Below are 25,736 nucleotides of genomic sequence, written 5' to 3'. Positions count from 1 at the left end.
TTTGTTTTCCCAACATGAATAGTTTTATTAGGCCCGCAGCCTACTTTAACTCCCACAGATCTACTCGGCCGGCACAAACTGCAAAGCCACTCTAGTCACCTTGAAATTTCCTCTGCTATGTTCCAATTAAAAGCTTAATAGCCCTGGAGACGGGCTCCATGCGGTGAAGTTTACCGGGCTCTTATTCTATACCAGGAGCGCCGCTCGGATCCCATTATTTGCTTGAATAAACCTTTTTTTACGGCCAGAAATGGGCCCCGGCTTTGTCCGGTGTTATGTTTCAATGCCCTCTATTAGTCCGGCGGAGGGGACATATCAGCGTCCTCGACATAGTTCCCAAAGGGCCTTTTATACATGAGGAGAGCTAATCATCTAAGTTATGCACGATTGTGTAAAAAGGTGCGAATGGCGGCGCATGCGCACTCTCACTTTTCTTTGGATTCATTTTTTTGTATTCCAGCCTGCAGGCAACAGAGGAAGTACTACTTATATATAAAAGAGCTTCCATATATGTTTCCTAACATTTTTTTTCCCAGAATAATGCAGAACTCAGTAGAATTATTAATTATCCTTATTAATAGTTGTGGTATTTTTGTCAAAGGTCTGATTTCATCATAAATAAAATGTGAAATAGATTAAAAAATATATATATATATTAATGTAGAAAATGGCTCTGCAATGTGCAATGTTTGAGAGTAGTCTTCAGTTCCACCAATTGATTTGTTCATCGTAGCAAAATAAACAATGAGCAATCTAAAAATAATTTTGCTGTTGACATTTTCTCTTGGGTACCAATCAAAGGATAAAGTTAAGTTTTTTTTTTCACAATTTGCATGATTATCTGAATAAATAAATTATGTTCCGTTATGAAACGAGGAACAGCATCGTCTATAAATAAAGTTTAAAACAGAGCCTTAATCTCTCAATTCAGCTCTTATTTTAAGCACTTTTGTTCTGTTGTGTTTTAGTTATTAACATGTTACACAGTGGGTAAAAATTAAGACTGATGTGGAAAATAATGAAAACAAATTAAGAACAGTATGCTTTCAGTCATTTTTTCCATCAGGTCTTATAAACTGGAAAACATGAACATTTCCTAAATTAAGCATATTTACCCTCAATTTTTGTAGGTAAATGAAAAAGTTTGCCTATGGAATGAGTATTTTTACTATTAAAAGATAATAATTGGATAAAATGCACTTGAAATAAGACGATGCAATTGTGTTTTCTTATTTTAAGTGTAAAATGTCTTGTTCCATTGGCAAAATGTCTCTTTTACCTCCTCAATCCAAGAAAAAATGCACTTATTTTAAGAAAAATGACTTAGATTTCCCTTTTTTCCAGTGTAGTTGGGACTGAAATCCTTCAGTGTTTATGTTGGAGCCCTCAGACTAAACTCTTGGGGTCCTACTGTTAATATGTGGCAGAGTTTAAAGGCGTGGAAATCTCACAGGGAAGCTCCACTTTCTGCCTCACATGGATATTTTTTGCAGCGTGCAGCCGCTTTGACGTGACTGACAGCGTTTGGTTACTCGTCTCCATAAGAGCATGTCATGGTGATGCATATCTGCGCTGTCAGGCGCAGGAAAAGTGGATCCACCGCTACAAGCCAACACCTCTTGTCTTCATCCTGTCATGCGTGCAGGAGAGCAGCTCCTTCCATCTCTTTCACTCATCTCCACCATCCCGCCGCACATGTTTTTGCGCGTCCAGGAAAACTCGCTGCGTCGCACAGAATGAACGGTTACGGATCCCCGTATCTGTACATGGGGGCCCCGGTGTCCCAGCCGAGGGCCCCGCTGCAGAGGACACCCAAGTGCGCCCGGTGCCGAAACCACGGAGTCCTGTCGTGGCTCAAGGGACACAAGCGCTACTGTCGCTTCAAGGATTGCACCTGTGAGAAATGCATCCTTATCATCGAGAGGCAGCGCGTCATGGCGGCGCAGGTGGCGCTCCGGAGGCAGCAGGCGAACGAGAGCCTGGAGAGCCTCATCCCGGAGTCCCTCAGAGCGCTGCCGGGCATCGGCATGAGCGGAGCGGCCGAGGGGAACCAGGGGGCCCCGCCAAGGACGGAGGAGCTGGAGCTGAGGTGGAGCGGCTCAGAGCCTCTGCAGGCCGGGGAGCAAACACGCTCAGGTAGGAGAGGTAGGAGCACAGAAGGTGGACAAAGAGTTTACTTTATAATGTTGATGTTATACAAGAAAAACAACAACATAAAACACTATGATCACCTTTCCCTATTATAATAATAATAATAATAAAAAAAACTAATTAGATTTATTTCACTTCTAGACAATTTACAATTACAAACGTTTAATTTTACTTTTTTTTTCCTGACAGATTTTGAAAGTCTTTACATTTAAAAACAAGGGGAAAGCATGAGACTTTTCCTGGACCAATAATAAAATAAAATAAAAACCTGTTAAAATCTGTTTATATCACCAGAAAACATTTTACCAAGTGATGAAATATCAAACATGTGGAAGCGTTTTCGACTCTAATTAAAAAAAAAAAAGAAAATCCTGTTTTTTAAAATCGATTTTAACATTTATTTACTTCAAAATTATAGTTTTAAAAGCTTATACAATTTATTTAAAATGCAGCAATTGACAGAGGCCGTTAAGGAAATATATTCTTAATAATAAAAGCATGAGTTCAGATTGTGGGTAATATAAACATATAAATGAAAAAGCAACAGATCAAATCAGATCTAACCTCACTCTGTCATTTTCATTTTTTTTTAAAGGCAGATCGGGAGGAAACAGATGCAGTTAGTTCTGGCCTATCTCTGTATCTTCTGACAAATCTTTGCCTCTCTGAGGAAACCTGCTGTCAGACTTTTGACTCAGATCTGATGTTGCTTGGTAACATTTTATCTGATGGTGACCCTGGAGCTGTGATCAATCTGATTACTGTAATATTTGAAAATAACTCTGCTGTAGAGAGTTTATTCGTTCCCTCCTCTGGTATTTTCATTCTCTGTTTATTCAGACTTTTCACCACTTTTGTTCTCAGCTGATTCCTCTCAGAACCAGCTTCCCCCTAAATAAAACACTTATATAAAAAAATGCCTTTTTTTTTTTTTTTTTACATCTGAGAAAATAATTTATAGGATCATAAGCAGCTGAAATTAAATGCATTATAAATAAAAAATAGATTTTATTTTAAAATAAAAAAAAATCTATATATTCATATACAGATTTAATTGAACAAACTGGTGATTAAATAACATTGTGGGTAAAATCACCTGTTGCAAATGAATTAGTTCGTAATATTAAGATTTTTTTCCTTTCTCTGTTTTGGACATGCGCACTCATGTCATGGTCAACTGGATTTTTGCTGTTTTTATGAGTCTTGAATGGTTTTTTTTTTTTGACAGAAGCTGCAGATGAGGGTCCAGATGAGGCTTCAGGAGGGGAGAACACAGGCAGCTCCAGTGAGAAGGAGCAGGAACCGGTCAGCTCTCCTGAGGGCTCCAAACCAAACTCCTGCTACACCCCGGAGCCCGCAGAGATCGGCCCCCAGCAGGAGGAGAGCCGCTACAGCCTCCCTAAAGCCGGCAGTGCTGAGAAGGAGGTCAGAGCCGAGAGTCCTCAGAGACAGCCCTCCAGCTCCGGGGACCAGAGCCTGCTGATTGAGGGCCTCTCCGGCTCCATCAGCCTGCCGTTCAGCCTCAGGGCCAACAGGCCTCCGCTGGAGGTCCTCAAGAAGATCTTCCCCACGCACAAGCCCCCGGTGCTGGAGCTGATCCTGCGGGGCTGTGGGGGGGATCTGGTGGGAGCCATCGAGGTTCTGCTGTCCAGCAGGAGTCCGGACGGAAGCGCGCCCCCCCAGACAGAGCCTCACCCGGTTCCGGAGGGCCTGGTTCTGCCTTCAAACGGACACCTGTTCGAGCACACGCTGGGCTCCTACCACCCGGTGTCCTCCTCCGCTAAGTGGTCGGTCGGTTCCGCCTTCCGAGTCCCGGACTCCCTTCGGTTCGGTTCGGACTCCGCGTCGGGCGCGCTGGGCGTCCCCCTGCAGCATCCGTCCTTCCCGCAGCCCGCGCGCTACCCGCTCATGCTGCGCAGCTCGCTGACGCGCAGCCAGAGCGGCCCCTTCATGCACAACGACGTGACCCTGTGGAACACCGTGGCCCTGCAGCAGCAGTACCAGCTCCGCTCCGCCGCACAGTACGTCTCCCCCTTCGGCCCGGCGGCCCCCGCGGGCCCCGGGGCCTCGGTGTTCCGGAGCTCTCCGATCATCCCCTCCAGAGCCCCAGAGGAGCAGCGCATCAGCATCCAGGAGGAGAGCTGCGCGCTCGGACCCAAAGCGGGCCTCTACTCCCCGGAGGAGGAGTACGAAAAACGCTCTGACTCCGCAGACTCCAGCATCCTGAACTCATCCTCCTAAAACAGGAGCTGGATGCTGCACAACCAACATGGGAGATATTGTGTTGCTTAAACTGAGCAACCTGGACAAGATGTCAGCGACTTGGCCAAAAATGGATGAATGTACCAGACTGGGCTTTTTTTCTTTTTTCTGTGAGCATGTTTATCTAATGTAAGGATCAACTCTGCATGTCCAATATGCCAAATAAACCTGTTGCCCAAATGGATCAGCTTGGTTTCTCTAGCGCTGAATTACAGTCCCTGCATTTGTGTTGGGACTCCTTTGGTTGTGTTTATTGTTTCCTAAAGTATGCAGCTTTTATTCGTCTGAACTGCTGCAGTTTAAATCCAAAGATGAAATTACCCCTCATTAAGTTTGAATTCATTTTTTTTTTTTTAATCTAAGTAACATTTAGCTATTCATTGCACTGTTAAATCTGTGTGACAATTTATCCCACAAATGGGTTACAGCAAAATTGTCTGATAATGGATTAAATATATGAGAACATTCATATTAGCATTGGGATCTCTGTCTAATAAAATGTATTATTTTATAATTAGTATGGAAAGTCATCACGAATAGAACAAATAAAAATAACGTCTGTCCAGTAAAAGGGTGTAACTTCGCTAAACATTACATATATATTTTTTTTTAATTCCTGTCAGTTATAGACCTGAACATTTCTAATTCCTTTTTCTATTCATCATTTTTTATTTTATTTTGTTGAATACACATTATAGTTTCCATCATTCTTCTCCCTGGGGTCCTGAGGGGTGCTGGTGCCTATCTCCAGCTGTCTATGGGTGAGAGGCGGGGTACACCCAGGGCAGGTCGCCAGTCCATCGCAGGGCAACACAGAGACAAACAACCATTTACGCACACACTCACACCTAAGGAGAATTAAGAGAAGCCAATTAACCTAACATTCATGTTTTTGGACTGTGGGAAGAAGCCGGAGTACCCGGAGAGAAACCACGCATGCTCAGGGAGAACTTGCAAACTCCATGCAGAAAGACCCCGGGCCGGGAATTTAACCCAGAACCTTCTTACTGCAAGGCGGCAAAACTGATTCTAGGAGTTTTCACTGCAGCAAGTTATGATGCTCTGCATTCATGAAGCAGTTTATTACTTGGATTATTAATTGCAGGTAAATGAAGGCAGGTTCTGAGTCAGATTTTTAAACTTTATCTCCATAGGTCGATGTTAAGGAATGATGCAGACTTTCTTAAATAGTTGATTCCCAATTAAGTCTAAAATGGTCCAATTGCTGCAGTCAGATGGAAATTTATCTTACAGGTGATAATCTGTGTCCTGCTAGTTCCCTTCACGTCCTTAAAAAGGTCCGTTACCATTTTATCTGACAGTTGTCCATTTCTATAAATATTACATGTATGTCTTCAGTTTAATAAACCCTTTATCCATTTCCTCCCTCAGGGCTGTTCCTATGATGAAATAAATGGAACACCGACATTTGTTATATATGCATCCTTCTGAGTTTTTTTAATTGAAAAAAAAAAAAACAAACTTATTCAAGGACATTTGTTCTGAGTGTTAACAGTGTGTAGTTCAATCACTGGATTTATTTCCTCTGCAGAAACAGGTGTCGATTGTGATGCTTAATAATGATAAAACTATCATTTTGAGTCATAGATCTGTTTGTCCAGTTTACTTCCGATTTTTTATGTTTAATTTTTAACCTTAGTGTACATTTTGTAAATGTGCATTGGTAAATAATGTTTACCTGGAGTTTTTTTAAACTTGTCAATGCTGCCATCTAGTGGCTATATCGAAAACTCCAACTTGCTGCTGGTTAAGGCAGATGTTTTTCTTTAGATCTAAAACACACTTTCCTAAACACTGAAAATCTTTGGCTATTATGCTCTTCTAGTCGCTCCTACAGATGAACTTTATCTTTCATGTCTTTTTCTACACATATCAAAATTCATTTAAAGAAATAATACTTTCTAAAATGGGGGGACATATTCATATTTACTCAGTAGATATAAACAATCTTAATTATCTTAAATGATTTTGTGATTTTGGCTACCAAGTTAAAAAAAAAAAAAAAAAAACTACTGGATTTATGATGTTTGTCGTGACTCTCAGTTGGATCCAAATCAGTGATTCTTTTAGGAATTATTACCAGACAAAGATAAGCTGAGATAAAACCAAAAAGTACTTTTTTAAAAACAAGATTTCATTCATTGAGGTAAAATGTAAACACAGATACCTGGGACTGGTTAAAATATATATTTAAAATACCATTTAAATCAATGATCCATTTAAATTATCCAAGACAGATTAGTTTAATTTATTCAGACTTGATTACAGTCAGATACATCAAGAATTCACCTAATTACATCATGCCTGACTACATGAAGTAGTTTTAAAATATCTCAAAAGCAACATATAATGCCCCAATCTGAGGTAGTTCAAGAGCAGATGTGAAACAACTTCATGGACGGACATATCCACAGAGCTGTGTGCAGGTTGTGTGTGTTGCTTCATCTCTTTCATTACAGGCTGTGACCAGTAAGTCATTCAACAGCATCGCCAAGGCTGAACAGGAGGAGAGGAGCAGGTTTCCCTGAGGCTGATGCAGATCATTCCTACCCACTGATCAGGCCTCTTTTGCTTGTCATCTTTCCATGAAAATGTTAATGATTGCCATGTCTGAAAATAGATTTAATCATCATTTTAAATCTAACCTCTGTGTTTACTCAGGCTGTATAATTGGATTTTTGAATAGTTCTCCAGACAAAAAAAGTCTTAATTTAGAGACTGAAAGTCTTTAAGGGGGGGACAGATCAAAGTTAAAGATTGAAATCAGTACCTTGATCTATTAATTCTCATGCTTAGCAATATCTGATGACAGAAAGAAAGAAAGAAAGAAAGATAGAAAGAAAGAAAGAAAACAAAAAAGAAAGAAAGAAAAGCTTTTCTGATTTCAAACATGTCTCTTCTAATGGAATCAGTTATGATCATCGTGCTGTGACTGCCATCTAGTGGAGGAACTGTGGACTTCAAATTTCCCCTCTAATTTCTGTAGTACAAACACACAATTTAGTGCATTTGTGGTTGACATGATGTAGAACAAATGTAATACAATGACACATGCCTATTCTCAAGCATGTCTTTATTACTACTGTTAAAAAAGACCTATTATTTTCTAGAATAAAAAAACAACTTTAAGTCATGTTTGAATTGATGCAGCTTGGGCTGTGTTTTACTCACCTAATTCTCTTCATATATTCAGAAACTAGAAGGTATTAGCTCTCAAATAATGTATCACACATGTAATTTGGGCTTACAGTTCCTAAGTAATTTGCTTTTCCATTTTGGTATGCAAAATGGGCAAGGGGGATGTTTAGAGGTTAAAGGAAAAGTCCAGTCAGCAAGGAATGATCAATGAATCATTATCTATACCTAAAACTAATAAGTTAGCGGTGATTTGATGAATTTATTGCGATCACTGAGTCCAGGAACGGCCATTTTGGCCGAAATATGGTAACACCTCATTCCTGACATCTTCCAGCAGTGACGTCACGGTGGGGTAAGCCGAAGGCCACTCTCCTTGCTTTACAAGCAAAATCAATGGGAACTATTATACACATCCTCAATCAACAACAATTATTTTAGATTTCGAGAGGATTTCACCATTGAAATTTGTGAGAGCTATAGTTAAACTGACAATTCCCATGTGCATGGGGGAGTTGGATGTTGTAATAATTCGGGTAAAAGTGAAAAAAAAAATGTGTTATTTCACCTTTCTGATTCATCATCTTCCAAGGACAGGTTCATCATTGGATTGCAAACGCGAAGAGAGAGGATTTCCCATCGGTGAATTAGCCAACATTTCGAAGAAGAATGTTTTCAAGATGACTTGGATAATAGCGCATTGTGACAAACACCAGATGCAGCACTGGGACTTGATCAACAGCCGATACCGCACCGTGACGTCACAGACCGGTAGGTGGCAGTAGTGTTCTTTGACAAACATGGATGTCTCTGGTAAAGCACATTCAAATGAAAATTTCTCTTAATTAAAAACACTCATCACTTATTGAACAGTATTTAATAATTTTATATTTAAAGTACTTTAAGATGTTTTAATTCTGAATATGAGAGGACTTTTCCTTTAACCTTTTTACATATCCTCTATGTTGGGATTTCCAAGAGAGAAGAACCAATGAGAAGAGATTAACTGCACCAAAAAAAATGCATGTGGATAAACAACGATTCTATTTCAAAGGAAATCTTGGGTTCGATAAAAGAAAAACATTAAAGTTTTAAAAATGCTTAAAAGAATAACCTATTTTAAGAATACAGATGTTGGATTGGGAAACCACCTCAACAGATCCTGTGTGTGAGTTTTCTGACAGCTGTACGACACGTCCTCCTGTTTGTTGCACGTTGGCCAGGAGAGGTCGAGGTGTCAGAGCTCCTTTAGAGACGGAGACAAATGTTGTCCCGCCTGGTTTTTCATTCAACAGCATGTGTTGTCTGTCCATCAGAGGCTAATTAACATAACAGTGATCCTGCACCGCCTCTCTGTCTATCCACAGCTCCTGTTACAGTTTACAGCCTGCTCAGCAGGACACTTCCAACAAGATGCTGTTGTTTCAACCAGGACCCAAAATGACAACAAGCAGCATGTGAGAAAGGCTCTCTAATGATTAGGTCATCAGCTGGTCCCTCTCTTTTCAAAAACAGACTCCAAATACACAAAAACTGTTAAATTAGGTTTTCATTTGTTTAGACAAATGCTTATAGTTAAAAATCCAGAAGGAATGAAAGGAAACAGTAAAATAAGACGATGGTTTCATAGATGCAGATAAAGCCTTTATTCTAAACTGGCATAGGATGTACTTAAGCAGATATCAGATGGGCTTATAATTGCAGTTTAGGAGAATAATGAGATCAAGACAGGAGAGTTTGAGAGTAAAATACTTTGAACCAAAAGGAAATTCCCAGACTGGAATATCCCCAAAGAATTCCTCAAAGAATTTTTCTGCCAACTCCTTTTAAAGTTCTTACATGCCAGAAACCCCGGGAATCTGGAATCCATTCCAGAACCCCAGGAAACTACTCAATGGTTCCCTGTCTTCAGAAACTACCAAGGATTTTGTTCAAGGAACCCAGAAAACTTCACTTGTCTGGGATCAATTCAGATATTTCTACACCCTTTAGTTTTAGCTTTAATCTGTTCTTCTTTCTGTATATTTTTTTCAACAATGAATAGAATATGCCTTTACATTACATTAGAAAGTGCATATAAAAAGCAACCTTTGTACATTTCATGTAAACTATTCAATCAATCCGAACAAAATCCCAAACCCTCAGAAGTGTCTTGCTACTGTTGTATATCCTAAAACTCATCCATCTTCCTCATCTCAATGACTGAAATAAAAAAAACAGTTGAAAACTTCACAGAAGCCTTTGCACAAACATAGAATAATTTTAGCTCTGTAGACTAAAGAAATCTTATTCAAATTAAGTGAAAACAAGACAGAAAGTTTTATCATTTCATTTTATCAAAGTTTTATCCAACATGTCCCAAAGGGATAACATATTTTCTGTAAAAGGTTCCGGCACAAAAGCCTTCTGTGCTGAGGGAATATTATTTATAGTCTAAAGTAGGGCTGCAACCAATGATTATTTTGCAAACTGAATAATCTGTTTATTATTTTTTCGATTAATTATCCAATAGCAACAGGTTTCTTAAAGACGACTTTTTGTGAAATTAAACCAGGTGAAACTAAACTTTTCCACAAGAGGAGTTCTGGATAGAGCATATTGACGGATAAAAAAAGACATTTAGCTTAAATGCAAAATTTTTGCACATTGTTTTTATAACTTTGGTATAATTGCTACTCATGGTGGGTTGCTCCCTCAGCTACTGTTATGTTTTAGAGTCTCTACACTCCAGTTAAAGATAAATAAATTACTAAATTATTTGACGATTATTTCAATAATTGATTAATCACGATTAATCTGATTTATTGTTTCAGCCCTATTTAAAGCAGAATGTGAATTGGGGCACCTATAAGTTTTAAAACATTTGTTTTTATATATAAATGAAGTTAGGATAGAGGGTCCAGTTATCATCTGTTTATTGATTTGCAGATAGATTGTTCATGAAATGTGACTAAAGCACAGACACGGGCTGCAAACATGATTAAACATCAAATTACAACATTAAAGGAAAATTCCGGTTTTTAACACTTTTAGCCCATTTTCTGTAGTGTCCAGGATGAAATCGAATGATCGACACCAAAATTTTGACAATTGGTCCTGTCTCTGCTATTTGGCTCATTTAGAACCCCCCTGGCTGCTTCAGAATGGCTTCCATAGTGCATGTCCGATAATGTCCTTAAAACAACCTTAAACGTTCTTTTTTTAAAATATGCTACTCACCGGGTCGTCAGCGCTGTTCAATGACGTTCCAAAAAAAGTTTCGTAAAGAAAAAACGTTCCTGTAGTGTTTTATTTAGCATTTTGTAAATCCCATTGAGTTCTGTTGGAATAGTCAATATTCCCCCGCCACCGGAAACGGAAATGGAGCCTGTTTACACTTAGTTGTAGTCTTTTCGCTTCACTCTGTGTACTCCGACGTCGAGGTGCTAACGTCTCTGTTAAACACTTTAAAAAACTCTGAAAATGGAATACGAAAGGTGGATTCTTGAGGAGGACATATTGGACTTTGAGTTTGACGGTAGAGGATACCGTTTTGAACCGGAATATACTGAGGAGGAGTATATAGAGACATTGTCGCCAACTAGTGGTCTGGAGTGTGCAACGCTTCAGATTCGAACGGGAAGCGGAAGTTTATAAGCGGTTGTGATGTATCGGAAAAAATAGTTCTGGGATTTACAAAATGCTAAATAAAACAAGACAGGAACGGTTTTTCTTCACAAAACTTTTTTTGGAACGTCATTGAACAGCGCTGACGACCCGGTGAGTAGCATATTTTAAAAAAAGAACGTTTAAGGTTGTTTTAAGGACATTATCGGACATGCACTATGGAAGCCATTCTGAAGCAGCCAGGGGGGGATTCTGCATGAGCCAAAAAGCAGAGACAGGACCAATCGTCAAACTTTTGGTGTCGATCATTCGAATGCATCCTGGACACTACAGAAAATGGGCTAAAAGTGTTAAAAACCGGAATTTTCCTTTAAGCTACAAGTATTTTCTTCTATGTGTTTATAAAACAATAAAAATATTCTTCAGCTCTAAAAAATCTCCCCCAAAAGAATTTTAACTTAAAAAATAAATTCTAAAATGTGATATTCATAAATTTTTGGGTGTTGTAGGTTTATCACATTGTTTATAAACATATCCACAAATGAGAAGCTTTAAGCTTTTTAATGAGATGGGTGAATGAAATTGCTCTTGGCCGCCCCCTACTGGTCATGCTTAATGCCGGGGCAGATTCTCTGTCATAAGAAGTTTATAGTCTTTCAGTTAATTTACTCTATGGAAGTGGCTGTGCTAGACAAATTTTGCAGGGGGGGGGAGTTAGGGTGGGGCCAGTGTTTTTTCATTGGGCCACATAGAAAAGGAATAAAAACAAAACAAGGCTATATATCATAGTTTAATATATCAAGAGAGCCAACAAGCCACTCAGAGCTCTGTAGAACCTGATTAAGCAGATCTCATTGTGATCCTATTCCAATACACCTGAAGCTAAAAGTGCAACAGCTTAATTTCTAACTTATTGTAAATTATTTTGTAAATATAAAACATGCATCCATCCATTTTCTGTCAAGCATATCCCTGCTGCGGTCACGAGGGGGGCTGGTGCCTATCGCAGGGCAAAATATAAACCTTTAATAAAAAACAAAACAAAAAATGTTTTTAAGTTACGGATTCTGTGCAATGTACAATTTTTTTGTCCTCAGTAAAGGCGCCATAACAGGTCAAGACGTAGAATTTCTACAGGGGCACTGGCCCCCTTGGGCCCCTGTGTAGAGCCGCCGTGTTCAATGGGCTCCACAGGAATCCACAGAATAAACTCAAAATTTTTTCCCCCAACCGTTTTGATTTTAGTGCTTTAAAAGATATGTACAAAATATATATTTTAAATTAATCTATGATGGAATTTCAGTCAAAAAAACAAAAAATATATATTTCTACTGGATATTTGATATTTGTTGGACCAATGGAACATTTTCCCTTTGAGGAACACCTTTATTAAAAACCAAATGCTATCTAAAAAAAAAAAAAAATTAAATACTAGCAAAATTTAAACATTAATTATAACAATCGATAAGACTGAATTCCTTAGAATATCAAACAACAAAAAGCTAACACAACTTTAAGTTTTTCTGCAACCTTTTCTTAGCTACTTTTTCAATCCCCACTAAAAAAGCCTTCAGGAATGCAGATGTTCCTTTTAATGGAAGGACTCCTGGACCCATCTAAAAAAATGAAGAAAAAAAACCCACCTGAAATGACCATGTGATCCAATGGAACCTGTTGGATTAAGTGTCTGAAACCTGGAACTATATAACGGATGTTTGGAATACCTTAAAGAGACCCTTAAAAAAGGACCCCCACACGCCCTACAGGGTCTGACACAGACAACACATTTCACCTGGACGCCCCAGCTCTGCTCGGATCCTCTTCTCCCACCGTCCAGCCTGCTCTTCAACATCAAAGCATTCCTGGTGTGGAAACGGCAGCGCAGGGTGGGCCGCTCATAACCTCTGCAGTAAATTAAGGAGAAAAGGCAAATAAAGCTGCACCTGCAACCCTGACGTCTTCACCTTCAGCACATGGAGTATCAGTTAGGAGTCATCATCTGGAGATAAAAAAAAGGAGGAAAACATGAGAAGCAATGCTGTTTAGGAGAGAGGAGATTGCTTTTCCTTTAAACATCAAGCCCAGGCATCTAGAGAGTAAAGCCAGGGGATAGACAATGAAATAGCACATTATAAAAGCACTTAATTAATATCTGTAAAATATGAAAATAATTTCCAAAATGATACAATAAAAATATTTTTTATTAAGACATACATTATTTATATATAAAAATAGAATTCATTATCATTTCTAAATATAAGAGGCCAAAATGAAATCTTTACGGTGAAGAAAAAACAAAAAACACTTTCATTTTTTTAATGGCAGTTCCTCTGTGACCCAATCTCAAAATGCCTCCATGTTCTCCTTTTTCACTTCACATCGGCCATTAATTTCCCACTGCGGACAAAAGGTTGGCGGCCCTGTCATGTTTCATCTTTCGCTCCGTTCCCACAGTAGTCAGTCGACTCTGGGTAAATACGTTTTCTCTTCTGTTATCTGTCAGTGAGTCTGACTAAAAGTCAGCAAAATGCAAACAAAGAGACATTCCTTTGTCTTTAAGAGTCTCAGGTCACACCCGGTGATACAGGAGCTAAAGACGATTTGTCCAACATTTGTGGCTCTCAGTTAAATATGTTGATATGTCTGGATTAGATTGATTGTAATGCGTTTGGGAGTTTGAGATAGAAACCAATGGAGTTTAAGGTGGGACTGTCACAGGTTGGCTTTTATTCCACTATTATTTACAGTAAGTAACTCCTCTCTTTGCTGATGTAGGCTTTTTTTTCTTTTAGATCCTTTGTGTGATTGTTGTGAAAACAGTATAATCGCCCTCTGTAGTGCCTACCAGGAGGACAAACTTCAACAACCCGCAGGACGCAGGTCACCTTTTTACCTGCTCTGTCACTGGACTGATCCAGCATTTCAACCAGGATACCTTCTAATCAGTGTTCCTCACTGCAGAGTGCCTCAGAAACTACCTTACTGCACAATTCAAAATTAATATATCATTTAAACACACAAAACATAAGGGCCAAAAAGTATAGAAATTATAACACCTATTCCCCTTTAAATAATACTAAAATTCCATAATTTATCATCTTAGGCATTAAAAATTGCCCCTTATATATTATATATCTGATAATCCACCAACATGAGTTTTTCTTTTTAAGAAGAAACACCCATTGAGATCCCTCCCTGCACCTACTTTGGGTTTTCTGTGAAGAAATAATTAAAAACACAAAATGCATCTTTTGGGGAATCAAAGAACAATATTAGTGGGAAAAAATAGCAGGAATAGTCAGCCTTAATATTAATACTTATCAAAAAAGTGGATTTAGAAATCAGTACCAAAGAGAGAGGGATATTATTTTGGGTATGTTGCAAATGAAGACCAAACCTTATAATAAAGGTAAGAGGGGAAATAAGCCTGGGAGGATTGGGGATTTGTGGCTGTAAATTAGGGAAGATCTTTTGGTAAACAGGACAGTTCTGACCCCCTTAGAAAACTCAACACATACATATTATCCTCTGAATGATTAATATATCTGTTTGTTAAAGCTCTTTGTCTGCAGTATTCCTTTTGTTGCACAAGAACAAAATAGCAGACATCTGCACGCATATGTTGATCCATTTAGCGGAATGTTTTTTTGTTTTAACTCATTCTTTGTTTCTATAAACATCTCATTTGAAGCAATGCTAAAATAAATGACTCAATGCAATTTATTATTACTATTATTCAATTAGCATAAATGCCAAGGTGAGTAGAATGTTCACGGCTAGTGATGTCAAAAAAATCACAAATCAGTTTTATATAAGTTTTATTAACCTGTAATGTAAGTTTTTTTATATGGATAATGCAATAAATTAGAGAACAAGAGTTTGATTTTCATAAAAACAAAAGAAAACTGTCATACAGTGGTGGTGATAGGAGGTTAGAAATAATTAACTGTTTAATGACCTTTGAGAACACAGTTATTACCAAAAATATTGTTTTGGAAACTGTACATGAAGCTTGTTTTGCAGAGTGTGTTGTAACTGGTGTTTTGGTTTGAGTTCTCCAGTTTACATCCTGGATATTAACATGAGGGCTTTCAACATACAACTTTACCTCTATTTGTTTTTATTGTTTTTCTCCTCGGGTTGACCTATGGACAGTTAAACTGGCAATGAACGAGATTTTAAATATTTTATATCAGTATGGAACTGTACTAGACGGTAATGACACTGGATTTATTTAAAGCTTCTTAAGCCCATGTTTTTCAATGAAAAATAACACATTAATTCAGACTAATATGTATTGATTAATCAAAAATTAAAGAGCTTTTAAAACCCATTTTCAGATTTAAGAAATCGTGTTTTTAATTGTGACAAAAAATGTTCTTTGAAGGTTTGTTGGCAGCAGATCCACCCTATATTGAAACTTAGATTGACTGTGATCCTGCTCCCATTAAACAGCAGCTTCTCTAGGAAATTCATGATTTAAATTTCAGCTTTCCCCTGTCAGATGTGCCCATGGGCAAGGCACTTAACCCACAAGTAGTCTACTGATCCACGTGTGTAAAGGCAAATGGGTCGGTGTGGTCCTAGTGTAAAGCAGGGGAGGAAAAGCACTTCAGTCAATTTATAAATATGAAAACAAATGTCTATGGTCTTTATCAAAGCAGTTAATTATAGAATAACATGCTATAATTAAATTATAGAATGACATGCTATAAATCAAGAGAAACATGAAGATAATTTTTTTTTATATATTTGGATAATACAGAAAAACCCACAAAACTGAGCATTAAATAAATTGTAACTGATTGAGCTGCAATAAAACTATATCTGCCTCTATAGTTTCTAGTTGTTTTTTCCTAATTCAGTAATAACACTTTTATACTTTAATAATTACTTTTTAATTCATATTTTCATCCTTAGTTTCAATCCAAAAAGTGATCTAAGCAGAATATTGTCTTTCAAATCTGAGTGACAAAAAGCATTTTATAGGGGGAAAAAAATCACTGATGTAGTGTCAAAATAATGTAGAATAAAGCACAAAATGCAATTTTTCCTATTTCGTTAGCTACAAAAAGCTCAAAAGACAATGTTTAATCAACCCCCTATACAATAGAGGACAGCTAACACACATATAGAGCCAAATTATATTTCCCCTGTTTAAATATCTTCTTTATCTTTAAAATAAATTGGGGAAAAAAATATATGCAACAATGATTAATTCGTGTTCTGTATAGCAACACTGTGAAACAATGAAGAAATACACTTTTTATATAACTTTTTCTTTTGATTACTTTTTTATTCTAAATCATTGCTTTAATTGAAACTACAGCTCGCTGTTCCCGTCTCCAGTCTTTAGCAGGACTGCCCGCCCAAAAAAAGGCTGAAGCGCAATCCTATTGGTCGAGAGGGGTTTGGAAACAGCCAATCAGAGTGCAGGAAACTCAGCCCCGAGCGGTTCATATGAGCGTCCATCCTGAGTGTCTGCTTCAGAGCAAAGTTGGACGTGTTCTTGCCTCGACCCTCATTTATCCGCTCAATTAACGACTAATTGGCCTTCAAAGCTGGAGCCTGGGCGGCGCGTGGCCTTCATCAGAACCCCGGACCGCTGGAGGTGAGCACAACCGCTTTTCTTTTAGCAGGGTTTTAAACAGTCCAGATATCGTAAGCATTGACTTTTGTCCAAATTAGTCCTTAAGAATAATGTTTTAGTTACAAAAGGATGATAAAACTTTCGGCTGAGTAGTTTTTTTCTTTATTTGAGAATGCTAATAAGCTTTACATATGGTGTGTGTTGCGGTTTTATTTGTATTACTAACTGTTTATTTAAGGTTTGAAACTTATAGGGCCTAATTGACCGGGAAGTTATAAATTAAAAGATTAATAAAGCTGTCTTTAGTAATAAATAGTAAAAAAAAAAAAAAAAAAACAGTTTTAGAAAAATATTCTGTAGCTTACAAAATTGTATTCTCAGAATTAAATATCAGTTTGTCCAATTTGTTAAATTAATTTTGCATAATTATATTAAATTAATAATCACATTAATGGATTAACTTTATGCTATCTGGAATCCTACTGATGTTTAAATTTTTTTAATGGTTATAACAATGCTACTATTTCTATATTTTTAACAGAAAATAATATTGTCACCCAGATGGCATTTACATTAGACTTGGATGAATATTACTATAAAAAAAAAAAAGATTGATTATCATAATTTGAGATGTAAAGCTTTTAAAGAATCACTTTGTTTTTTTTACAGAACAAAAAACTGCGTTTAAAACTGTGGGAAACGACTAAAGGCAGACATGTCGGGTTGCGAGTTTGAAATCGACGTGGAGAGCCTGGAGGCTGAAAGCGACGACCTGCCGGAGGATTCCTCCTCCTGCTGCAGCCGGCCGGGCTCCGCGCCGCTCGGCGCTGCCGCCTCAGAGGACGACGGGGACGGAGGGAAGAGCGACGGGAAGCCCGGCCCCAGCGGCCTGAGCTCGGGCGACCAGAGGAAGCTGAGCCGCACTCCGAAATGCGCTCGCTGCCGCAACCACGGAGTGGTGTCCTGCCTGAAAGGCCACAAGCGTTTCTGCCGGTGGAGGGACTGCCAGTGCGCCAACTGCCTGCTGGTGGTGGAGAGGCAGCGGGTGATGGCAGCGCAGGTAGCCCTGAGGAGGCAGCAGGCCACCGAGGTAAGCCAGATTATCAGCAATAGCTGCTTTATTAACTTCCTCCTGTTTCCTTTGATTGCATTTCAAGGAAGGAGATAAGTTCAGTCAGGGATACTCAGGGTTGAGTAAACACAGTCAAATCTAGTCTCAGAGTTTGCATAAGGAAACATTCTCAGTCCTTCACAAAGAAGCTTTCCACATAATAGCCCTACAAAATCTACTTCTGTGGCTTTGGAGCTCCTTCCGTCGAAAATAGCTGAAAAACCTTTAAGTATTCACTTCAATTATTTTTATTTAAACATTAGAAACAACCGTCATCTATAATTAAGGTATAATAAACTAAGGGGTAGTCATAATATTCGCTTAAACCCTGCATTTGAATTTGGTTATTTCACCACCAATCTGACCCAACCACCTTTAAAACTCTTGCAAATATCTCGATTTTCGCTTTCATTTAGGAATCAGGTAACTTATGCACCATGTCACACTCTGAAAGAGTTTATTGTCCCACTGTGGGTGAATTCTGATGTGACTGCAGCAAAAACAAGTAGACCGATGACATAAAAAAGGACAGCTTGCATGTAATACCTGGTTTATATTTGATGTTCCATGTATTCTGCATGCTAGAGAGAGAAGAAACGGCTCCGTTAATCATAAAACAAAACCTACTTAAAATATTTGACACTTTTATCTCATTTTCCTGTTCTTTTGATTTCCAGTTACTCTAAATTTCAACCATTTGTATGAATTTATTGCATTTGCCTAATGAATTTGTTTACATAGCCGTTACTTTTTTACGGGGTGAAATATTACATTAATATAGTGAAGTATTAAAATGTGTGCTGTCTTTGCATCAGTGCAAAAAAACAGAACCAAAAAAAGAACAAAACTTTCTGCTGAAACCAACTTGTGTGAAAATCTCAACAAATCAGTTAGAAAAGTGATTTGTCTTCCTGCAGGTGTGTAAAGCCCTACACACCCCTAACTTGGTATTACATCAGCTCATTCATTATTCTTTTTTCATTTGTCAAAGACATTTGAAGTGTTTCCTTAGCCTTAAAAAATCCATCTTTGTTGATTTAATTTTAAAAAATATTTGCCTTTGTGTTTAAGGCTTTAGCTTTTCTTGTCTTTTAATTTTTTTAGGGTAGTGGCATGAAATAGCTTAAATACATCTGAATAGCTTTTAGAATATTTCAGAGCTGCACCTGATTTGAAAAGCAAACAAGTACACAAAAATGTTCTATTAGTTCAGATCCTCTTGAAGCAAATTAACCCTGATGGTGAGAATTTTAAGGGTGCTTGTTAACTCTAGAACAGATTGAACATCTGAGAACAAGGGATTGTTATGCTTTTTATAAGTTTATCAATAACATGTTTAATTTTCTCCCATAATTCCAAGAATTAAATGTAGGTTTGCTTTGAAGGTTTAATATGATAATCGTGGGTCATGAATGATGCTAATCTCAATCTGGTATTCTGGGCAAAATCAGTAAAAGAAATGGTCCTAATTCACTTGATTTTCATTCCTCTTAAACTACCCACCTTTATTTATTTGTCACATTAAATATGCACTTATGCCGCTTAGAAACTTCTTTAATATCAGTGACACATATATTTTGTCTGTATTTGCTGTAAATGCTTCAAGCTGCTTTAAATTGTATAATTTTATTTAATGTTTTTTCGTTTTAGTTGGATTTTTTAACCTTTAGATGTTGTAAATATGTTTATTGCAATTATTAGAATGTTGGATCATCTTTAAAAGCAAATAAAATGCAAAATGTACACTTTAGGGTTAGTCTTGTTCTCTCTGATTTACCTTCTGATCTTATTAAAAGCCTTAGAAAAATGTGCTAAAATCTTATATTTCCTTTATGTTATCGTAGAGCTCGGTTTAAATTGTCCAAACACACAATCTGAGGTCATCTGCAACAAATCAGTTATTGCTTAAGAATAAAGAAAAACATCCTGACAGCAGGATTTCATGGTGTTTTCTTTTCTTTTCCCTGTGTGTTAGGATAAGAAAGGGATTTCTGGGAAACAAATTCCAGCGGAGAGAAGGATTTATCAGCGGCACATTCGGCCCTCTACAATGCTAGCCAAAAGCATCCTTGAAGGTAAGGCATCAGAATGAAACGCTTTCTTTGCACAGTTTGTTTCTGAGTCCCTCTTTATTCTCGGGGGGCCTTTCCTTGAGCAGCCTGACCCTTGTTAGTAAAGTTTCTCCTCTGCTGCAACATGAGCCCAGCTTTATTCACAGTCTAATAGTTTGACCTATCAACAGTTTCAGTTTCTTTTAAAAAGCTAATGTGGTTTGATGCTTTTTTGTTTTTCCACAGGATACCGTCCAGTACAGCCTGAGTCATTCTTGGCAGCCAACGCCTCCCTTCCTCCACCACTGAGCGACCGAATGAGGAAGAGGAGGGCTTTTGCCGACAAAGAGCTGGAGACCATCATGCTTGAGCGCGAGTACAAAGAGCGAGAGTTGATGGAAAACAGCCAGGCGGCCCCCGGCCCGCTCCTCTTCCCCGGCGGCATGGTCCACCATGCCGCCGAGTACAGCTCCTACAAGACGGCCTTTTCTCCAACAGCTCAGGTCGAGCACCAGCCCAAAGAGCGCTGTGGCTTCCTCGGCTCCAGCTGTCTAGATCTGCCAGCGCAGTATCCCAGCAGCTCGGCCAACGTCGAGTTAATCTCCTCCAACGTCAGCGTGGCCACCACCTACCGCCATTACCCACTCCACCCATCAAGAGGCAGCTTCATGATGTGGCCCCGTGGCGCAGCCAACCTGGGTGACGCTTTACTCTACCAGCAGTGCCTGTTTAATGCCACAACGGTGCAAAATATGAAGCCAGGCGCCGTGTGGGAGCCCAAAGTGATGCCTGCTGAGAGCCAGCCGCCGGAGCAAGAGGCCGCGGCTGCACTGGCTGCTAAACTGGAGGGATCCCGAGCAGCTGCCCAGCAGGACTCATTGGTCCTCCATCGGCCAGATCCCAAACCTCCTAGTGTCTCCCAAGCGGGGCCGAAGGAGTGCTCAGCCTTCTCTCCTCCGAAGAGGAGCTTCGGACACTCCTTCCCCAACAGCAATCATTCCCACAACTCAAAGCTGAGCAAGGACAATGCTAAACTTTCCATGAAACTCGACTCCTTCCACAACCTCATCCAGCACTCGCTGGCTGAGAAAAGCAGCGGCGGATCTGGGCAGGAGATCAGAGCTCCGTACTGCAAGGAGCTCCTTGAAGAAGCTGCCCGAAAGTTCAGGGAGGGGAATAACAAAGACATTCAGGCTGGAAAGGCCACAGAGAGATACGGCAAGGACTTTTCGACCAAACCTGTGGGGAACAAGATGGCGTCTCGCGAGTCCCTTTCCTTTTCCGTGGAAGCCATACTGAAGCGACCCACACCGGCCGTGAGCCGAGCATTCCATTAACTGTGATCAGGATCCCTTTTCTTGCACTACGATATGTTTTCAGGCTCAAATGAAAAAACGCAGGCACTGCAATACAAAGACATAAAAATCAATCAGTGTGAAATATGTTTCTCCTTGTAAGATAAATGTACAGGATATTATATTTTACATGTGCATGTTTTATTAATGTTATTGTGTAGAGTATTTAAGCATTATCCAATGTTTATAGTTTCTAATTTCAATAAACTATAATACTGTGAAAAAGATCTCAAGATTGAATTTGAATTTTCCTTCTAATGATTTTAACTTCCTTTTTTTTGGTGTAAATATTAAGGATCTCTAATTTTGCCAAGGGCATTCAATATGAATAAAAACAAGTGTTAAACAATAGAATTACAACAGTTATTAAATCAAAATAAATGTTTCCAACATAATTGTCCTTTAGATGTGATGTAAAACTAAGTATAAAGATAAATAAAATTATTGAATTAAAAGTAAAACTCAATGAACTGATGCAAAAACGTTGAGATGACCTGCTTAACTGGAAATAAAGGTAGACTGATAATAGACCTTTTAATTTTTTTAATCAAGAATTTTGCATTTTATTATACAGTTTCAACAGGATTATTAAAAGAATCCCAGCAGAGAATGAACCGTCTTTCCACCCTTGAAAACTTGTAGGAAACAAAAAGCAGAAGCGTTTTAAATGTGATTCATTAAGTTGTCACAGGAAATTAAGATCCTACAACACCAGCAGCTAATAATGTAGCCATGCTGAAATCATTAATGGGGTGTTATACGGATCGCTTTTATTCACAAACAACACGCAGATTATTAAGGCAACATGGAGTGGATGTGGATTAACCGCTCTTCAGGGGTTTGAAATGTGACACGGAGCCATAAATCTGCAGGGCAGCATCACCTCATCTGCTCAAGATGTGTGTCTGCGCTCATTCCTTCTTCAGTTATGGCCTCTCCCTCTCAGTTCGTTGAAAGACAGCTCCAAACACAGGTTTCACTTGAGCTGGTGAACACTGATCCGTGCAACAATGAACAAGTCAGAAGGCTTAAAAAAAAAAAAACGTCACTAATCTCTTGTTTCTGCCATGAATGTTCGCATTTCACCAGCGTGACTCTTTCATGAGAGCTGGGTTTTTCTGCAGCTTTTTCTCTGTTGTGTTAACTCTTAAGCCAGCTGAGAGAAACCATGACAGGGGAGATTAGGTATGAGTGACTTTTTTAAAGATTTGACCTCCTGATAACATCTTTTAGTGTCAGAAGTATTGTGACGTCACTTAAAGCAGTTTTAGTTGATTCTATTTAAAGTGTTGACTGTGGTGAAGGATAGGAGGCCATCTTTTCATATCTACTGTATATCAACAAGATGATTCTTTGCATAGATGGACACTTTTTTTTTTTTTGCAGCCATAATGTGGGCTCATAAAGAGACACAGAAATATTCCCAATTCCTAAATGGGGAAATAGTCCTATACACGTAGACATTTAGCCCAAATTGCAAACCATAGCTAATCTGCTAACGTTGGATTATGGATTTTTGCATATAATAGCAAATATTTGCTAATATTGAAAGGGATACATAAGTAAAAAAAAAAAAAAAAAAAAGACTAATTATAGAGAGCTGAACTAAGAACATATTTATATCAAGAAAGTTATTTGGTCTGATTATTTGTTCTTGACTAAAAGGGGACTGCTTTGTTTGGTGCAGTACACTTTCACTTTTACCTTTTTAGTTACCAATATTTTGTTGACAAAGCCACGTTTGTTAAGATCCTTTTCCTATTCAACAGAAGTGACCAGCGGATGACAGAACATGAACCTTTAAATGGAAGAAATCTGTTATTAATTGTCTTATAAGTAGGGATGGGAATCGATAACCGGTTCCTGTTCAGAACCGGTTCTGTGTGTTCCAATTCTATGGCACCGTTTGGCAGCTCGCTTAACGATTCTCTTAATGGTTCCAGGCAGGACCAGAGCCTAGCGCTGGGCAGCACGACTTACGTCACAAGTACAACAACAAAGTACAACAACAAGTACAACGTGACCAGAAGTAAGTCTAGAAAAGCAAAACAAAAGCGGTCAAAGTGATCAAAAGATTGGCTTCATTTTAAAGAAGAGAAAGATGGCAACAAGGCGCATTGCAATCATTGCAAAGTGGCAATCTACGGTAGGAAATACATCCAACATGCGCACACAACGTGGCATACATTTTAACGAATGCCGTGTTTTTGATGCTTCCGGATAGAAGCTAATGTTACGACCAGCAATGAAGGCAACTCTGGTAGTAAGTAGCTAGTTTTATATCACTGGCTCTGCTTAATGTGGTTCCTATTAAATTATACGCCACTTCTGGAAATAAACCAATTTCCTACCTCTCTTTGGGGTTATTAAACATGCTACGAAGTTGCTCTGCAGTTCAGGGAGCGAGAGAAAGGTGATGCTCATTTATTCAAATCAGGGAGAGATGAGTTTATTTCCCGAAATTGTACATTAATGCTTTTTCATTAAACTGATGCCTTCTCCATTAGATTTAGATGACTATGACGAGACCTTCTGTTTTCACAGAGGCAGGCAGGAATAGAATGTCCCAGGCAAAGGTAGACGAATGTCACCGTGCACTTACCAGAATCGATAAGAGAATGGATAAGGAATCGAATCCTTTCACAGAATCGATAATGCAATCGCAATCGTGAAAATCTTATCAATTCCCAACCCTACTTATAAGCGATATATTCAAAACAGATTTTTATGACATTGTTTACATTTTTTTTTATAAAGTCTACGAATGTGTTGAACAAGTCAAACTAGATATTGTGGCCCTCACTTTCTCTACATTCTACACTATGTTGGCTTGTTAAAGGTATAGTGGAGGATTTTTTAAAAGATTTTTTAAAAACCTGCTCCTGAGAGGCAACGCCTATTAAACGTGCATGCAGGAGCCCATTTCTGCTCGTGCACGCTCTGTTTAAAAGTTGCTGTTCTCATAGCTTATCCAAACATTCTGTGCCTGAATTTCCGCCCTAACTCCTAAATCCCTCAATCACTATGTGGAGCGGGGACTATATGGTAGACTTTACAGTGCATTCAGTTAACTGACCATTTGGACAGATGATCACTATTGTTTGCTCATCGTTGGTCACATAACTTCTCCTCCACTGCAACAGCGGGCCGCTGTGACAGATAATCCCATAATGCTTTGCGAGGAGAGCTCTTTGTGCAAAGCATTCCGGGATATATCTGCCTCTTCTGAGGCCTTTCTTTTCTTCTCATGCTCTTCATAGAAATTTTTCTCTTACAACCCTCAGCCATTTTCATAGAACCGTGGTTATAAAGGTTATAAAGGTGAGTTTCAATGACTGGTTGAAACCATAGTTCACCACATATCGACGCCTGAAAGTGCACATGGGCAGAAAACGATAGCTCTTACGTAAACATACCACTAGAACGATTGACAATTAGGAGGACCACTTATTCAGATGATACACTCAGAAACAAAAGATCATCCTCTATACCTTTAAGTCCAAAAAGATGTTCATGTTTTGTATAGTCTTTTCCGATCATGGCTTGAACAAACATCATCATCATCATCACCATGGGCAAACAACACCAGAGTCCATTTGGAAACAGACTGAAGTCATTTTCACATCTCATAATCTGGTAAATGCAGTTTGACTTGGTAGCAATTTTGCAGTTATCTTACTATTTTCTGCTGCTTTCTGCTTTTGGAGCAGCCCCTCATTTGGTGGAATTCACATGTGCTTTCAAACTACCCAGAGTTCACTTCAGCACAGCTGAGTTCTACATTGTAAGGCAAACCTCAGTTAGCTCTTTTGGTCTACATAAGGATTCAATTGCGCTTTAACAGCTACCAAAACAAGCCAAATCTCCTGAGCGAATAAACCAGAGGTCAATTAGCAGGGCTGATGTGCATCCTGAAAGCATCCCAAAAAATGGGTCTTGGTCCCACTGGTCTGGACTGGGCCCACCTGAATGTATCACATGCGCACAAAAGATCTGGACCAAGCAAGGAAATGTGGATCTAACAAGGCAGGTGTGAATTCATGCTGGGACACAAAGAAACAGTTAATAAAGGTAAATATTAACTTAAAGCACTGAACTAAATATACATAGTGAGAAAACAGACGAAATAAGTAAAATATAATCCTAAAGGAATTAGCAAATATCACAAAAACTCACGGAGTCATATAAACCACAAGGAAATTATGAAAACACAGATACAAAAGAACCTTAACACCTAAGGAATTCAAAATACAATTGAGCAGTTCTTCAAGTTATTTTTCTTTATTATCAAATCATCTATTTCTCTTAAACATCTTTTTAATTAACAAAATGTAACTGAATGTCGATTGTAGTTGTAGCTTTCCATTAAAAGCAGGAAGGGGCATCAGCTAAGTTACATTTACTGCCCTAAAGTATCAAATCTTCAGATACACTGAAGCAAAATTATGACCTTG

At 38.7% G+C, this 25,736-nt stretch overlaps 2 protein-coding genes across 3 annotated transcripts; both read left to right on the top strand.

Moving 5' to 3' along the window:
• The first annotated feature begins 1,565 nt into the window (after positions 1-1,565).
• Positions 1,566-4,627, top strand: dmrt3 (doublesex and mab-3 related transcription factor 3). 2 transcript variants are annotated; one of them, XM_015393184.1, is made up of 2 exons: positions 1,566-2,136; positions 3,380-4,627. In XM_015393184.1, the coding sequence occupies exons 1-2, from the start codon at positions 1,737-1,739 to the stop codon at positions 4,390-4,392; spliced, it is 1,413 nt and encodes a 470-aa protein (XP_015248670.1). In that variant the 5' UTR covers positions 1,566-1,736; the 3' UTR covers positions 4,393-4,627. The 2 variants fall into 2 exon arrangements, with proteins under 2 accessions (XP_015248670.1, XP_015248669.1); XM_015393183.1 differs by having other exon boundaries at positions 1,566-2,145.
• Positions 4,628-16,649: 12,022 nt separating this feature from the next.
• Positions 16,650-21,485, top strand: dmrt2 (doublesex and mab-3 related transcription factor 2). Its single transcript, XM_015393175.1, has 4 exons — positions 16,650-16,786; positions 17,435-17,855; positions 19,852-19,951; positions 20,174-21,485. Exons 2-4 carry the CDS (start codon positions 17,481-17,483, stop codon positions 21,262-21,264), a joined length of 1,566 nt encoding a protein of 521 aa, XP_015248661.1. The 5' UTR covers positions 16,650-16,786; positions 17,435-17,480; the 3' UTR covers positions 21,265-21,485.
• Positions 21,486-25,736: the final 4,251 nt, after the last annotated feature.

The sequence above is a fragment of the Cyprinodon variegatus genome, unplaced genomic scaffold (genome assembly GCF_000732505.1).
Source record: "Cyprinodon variegatus isolate N-32 unplaced genomic scaffold, C_variegatus-1.0 Scaffold629, whole genome shotgun sequence".
Lineage (NCBI taxonomy): Eukaryota > Metazoa > Chordata > Actinopteri > Cyprinodontiformes > Cyprinodontidae > Cyprinodon > Cyprinodon variegatus.
The sequence above is the reverse complement of the archived record's forward strand: the minus strand, read 5'-3'. Positions and strand labels throughout refer to the sequence as shown.

Coding starts and splice junctions, on each gene's coding strand:
- dmrt3 (XM_015393183.1), top strand. CDS start 1,737: ATGAACGGTTACGGATCCCCGTATCTGTACATGGGGGCCCCGGTGTCC. Junction 2,146..3,379: donor AACACGCTCAGGTAGGAGAG/GTAGGAGCACAG, acceptor TTTTTTTGACAG/AAGCTGCAGATGAGGGTCCA.
- dmrt2 (XM_015393175.1), top strand. CDS start 17,481: ATGTCGGGTTGCGAGTTTGAAATCGACGTGGAGAGCCTGGAGGCTGAA. Junction 17,856..19,851: donor GGAGGCAGCAGGCCACCGAG/GTAAGCCAGATT, acceptor CCTGTGTGTTAG/GATAAGAAAGGGATTTCTGG. Junction 19,952..20,173: donor AGCCAAAAGCATCCTTGAAG/GTAAGGCATCAG, acceptor GTTTTTCCACAG/GATACCGTCCAGTACAGCCT.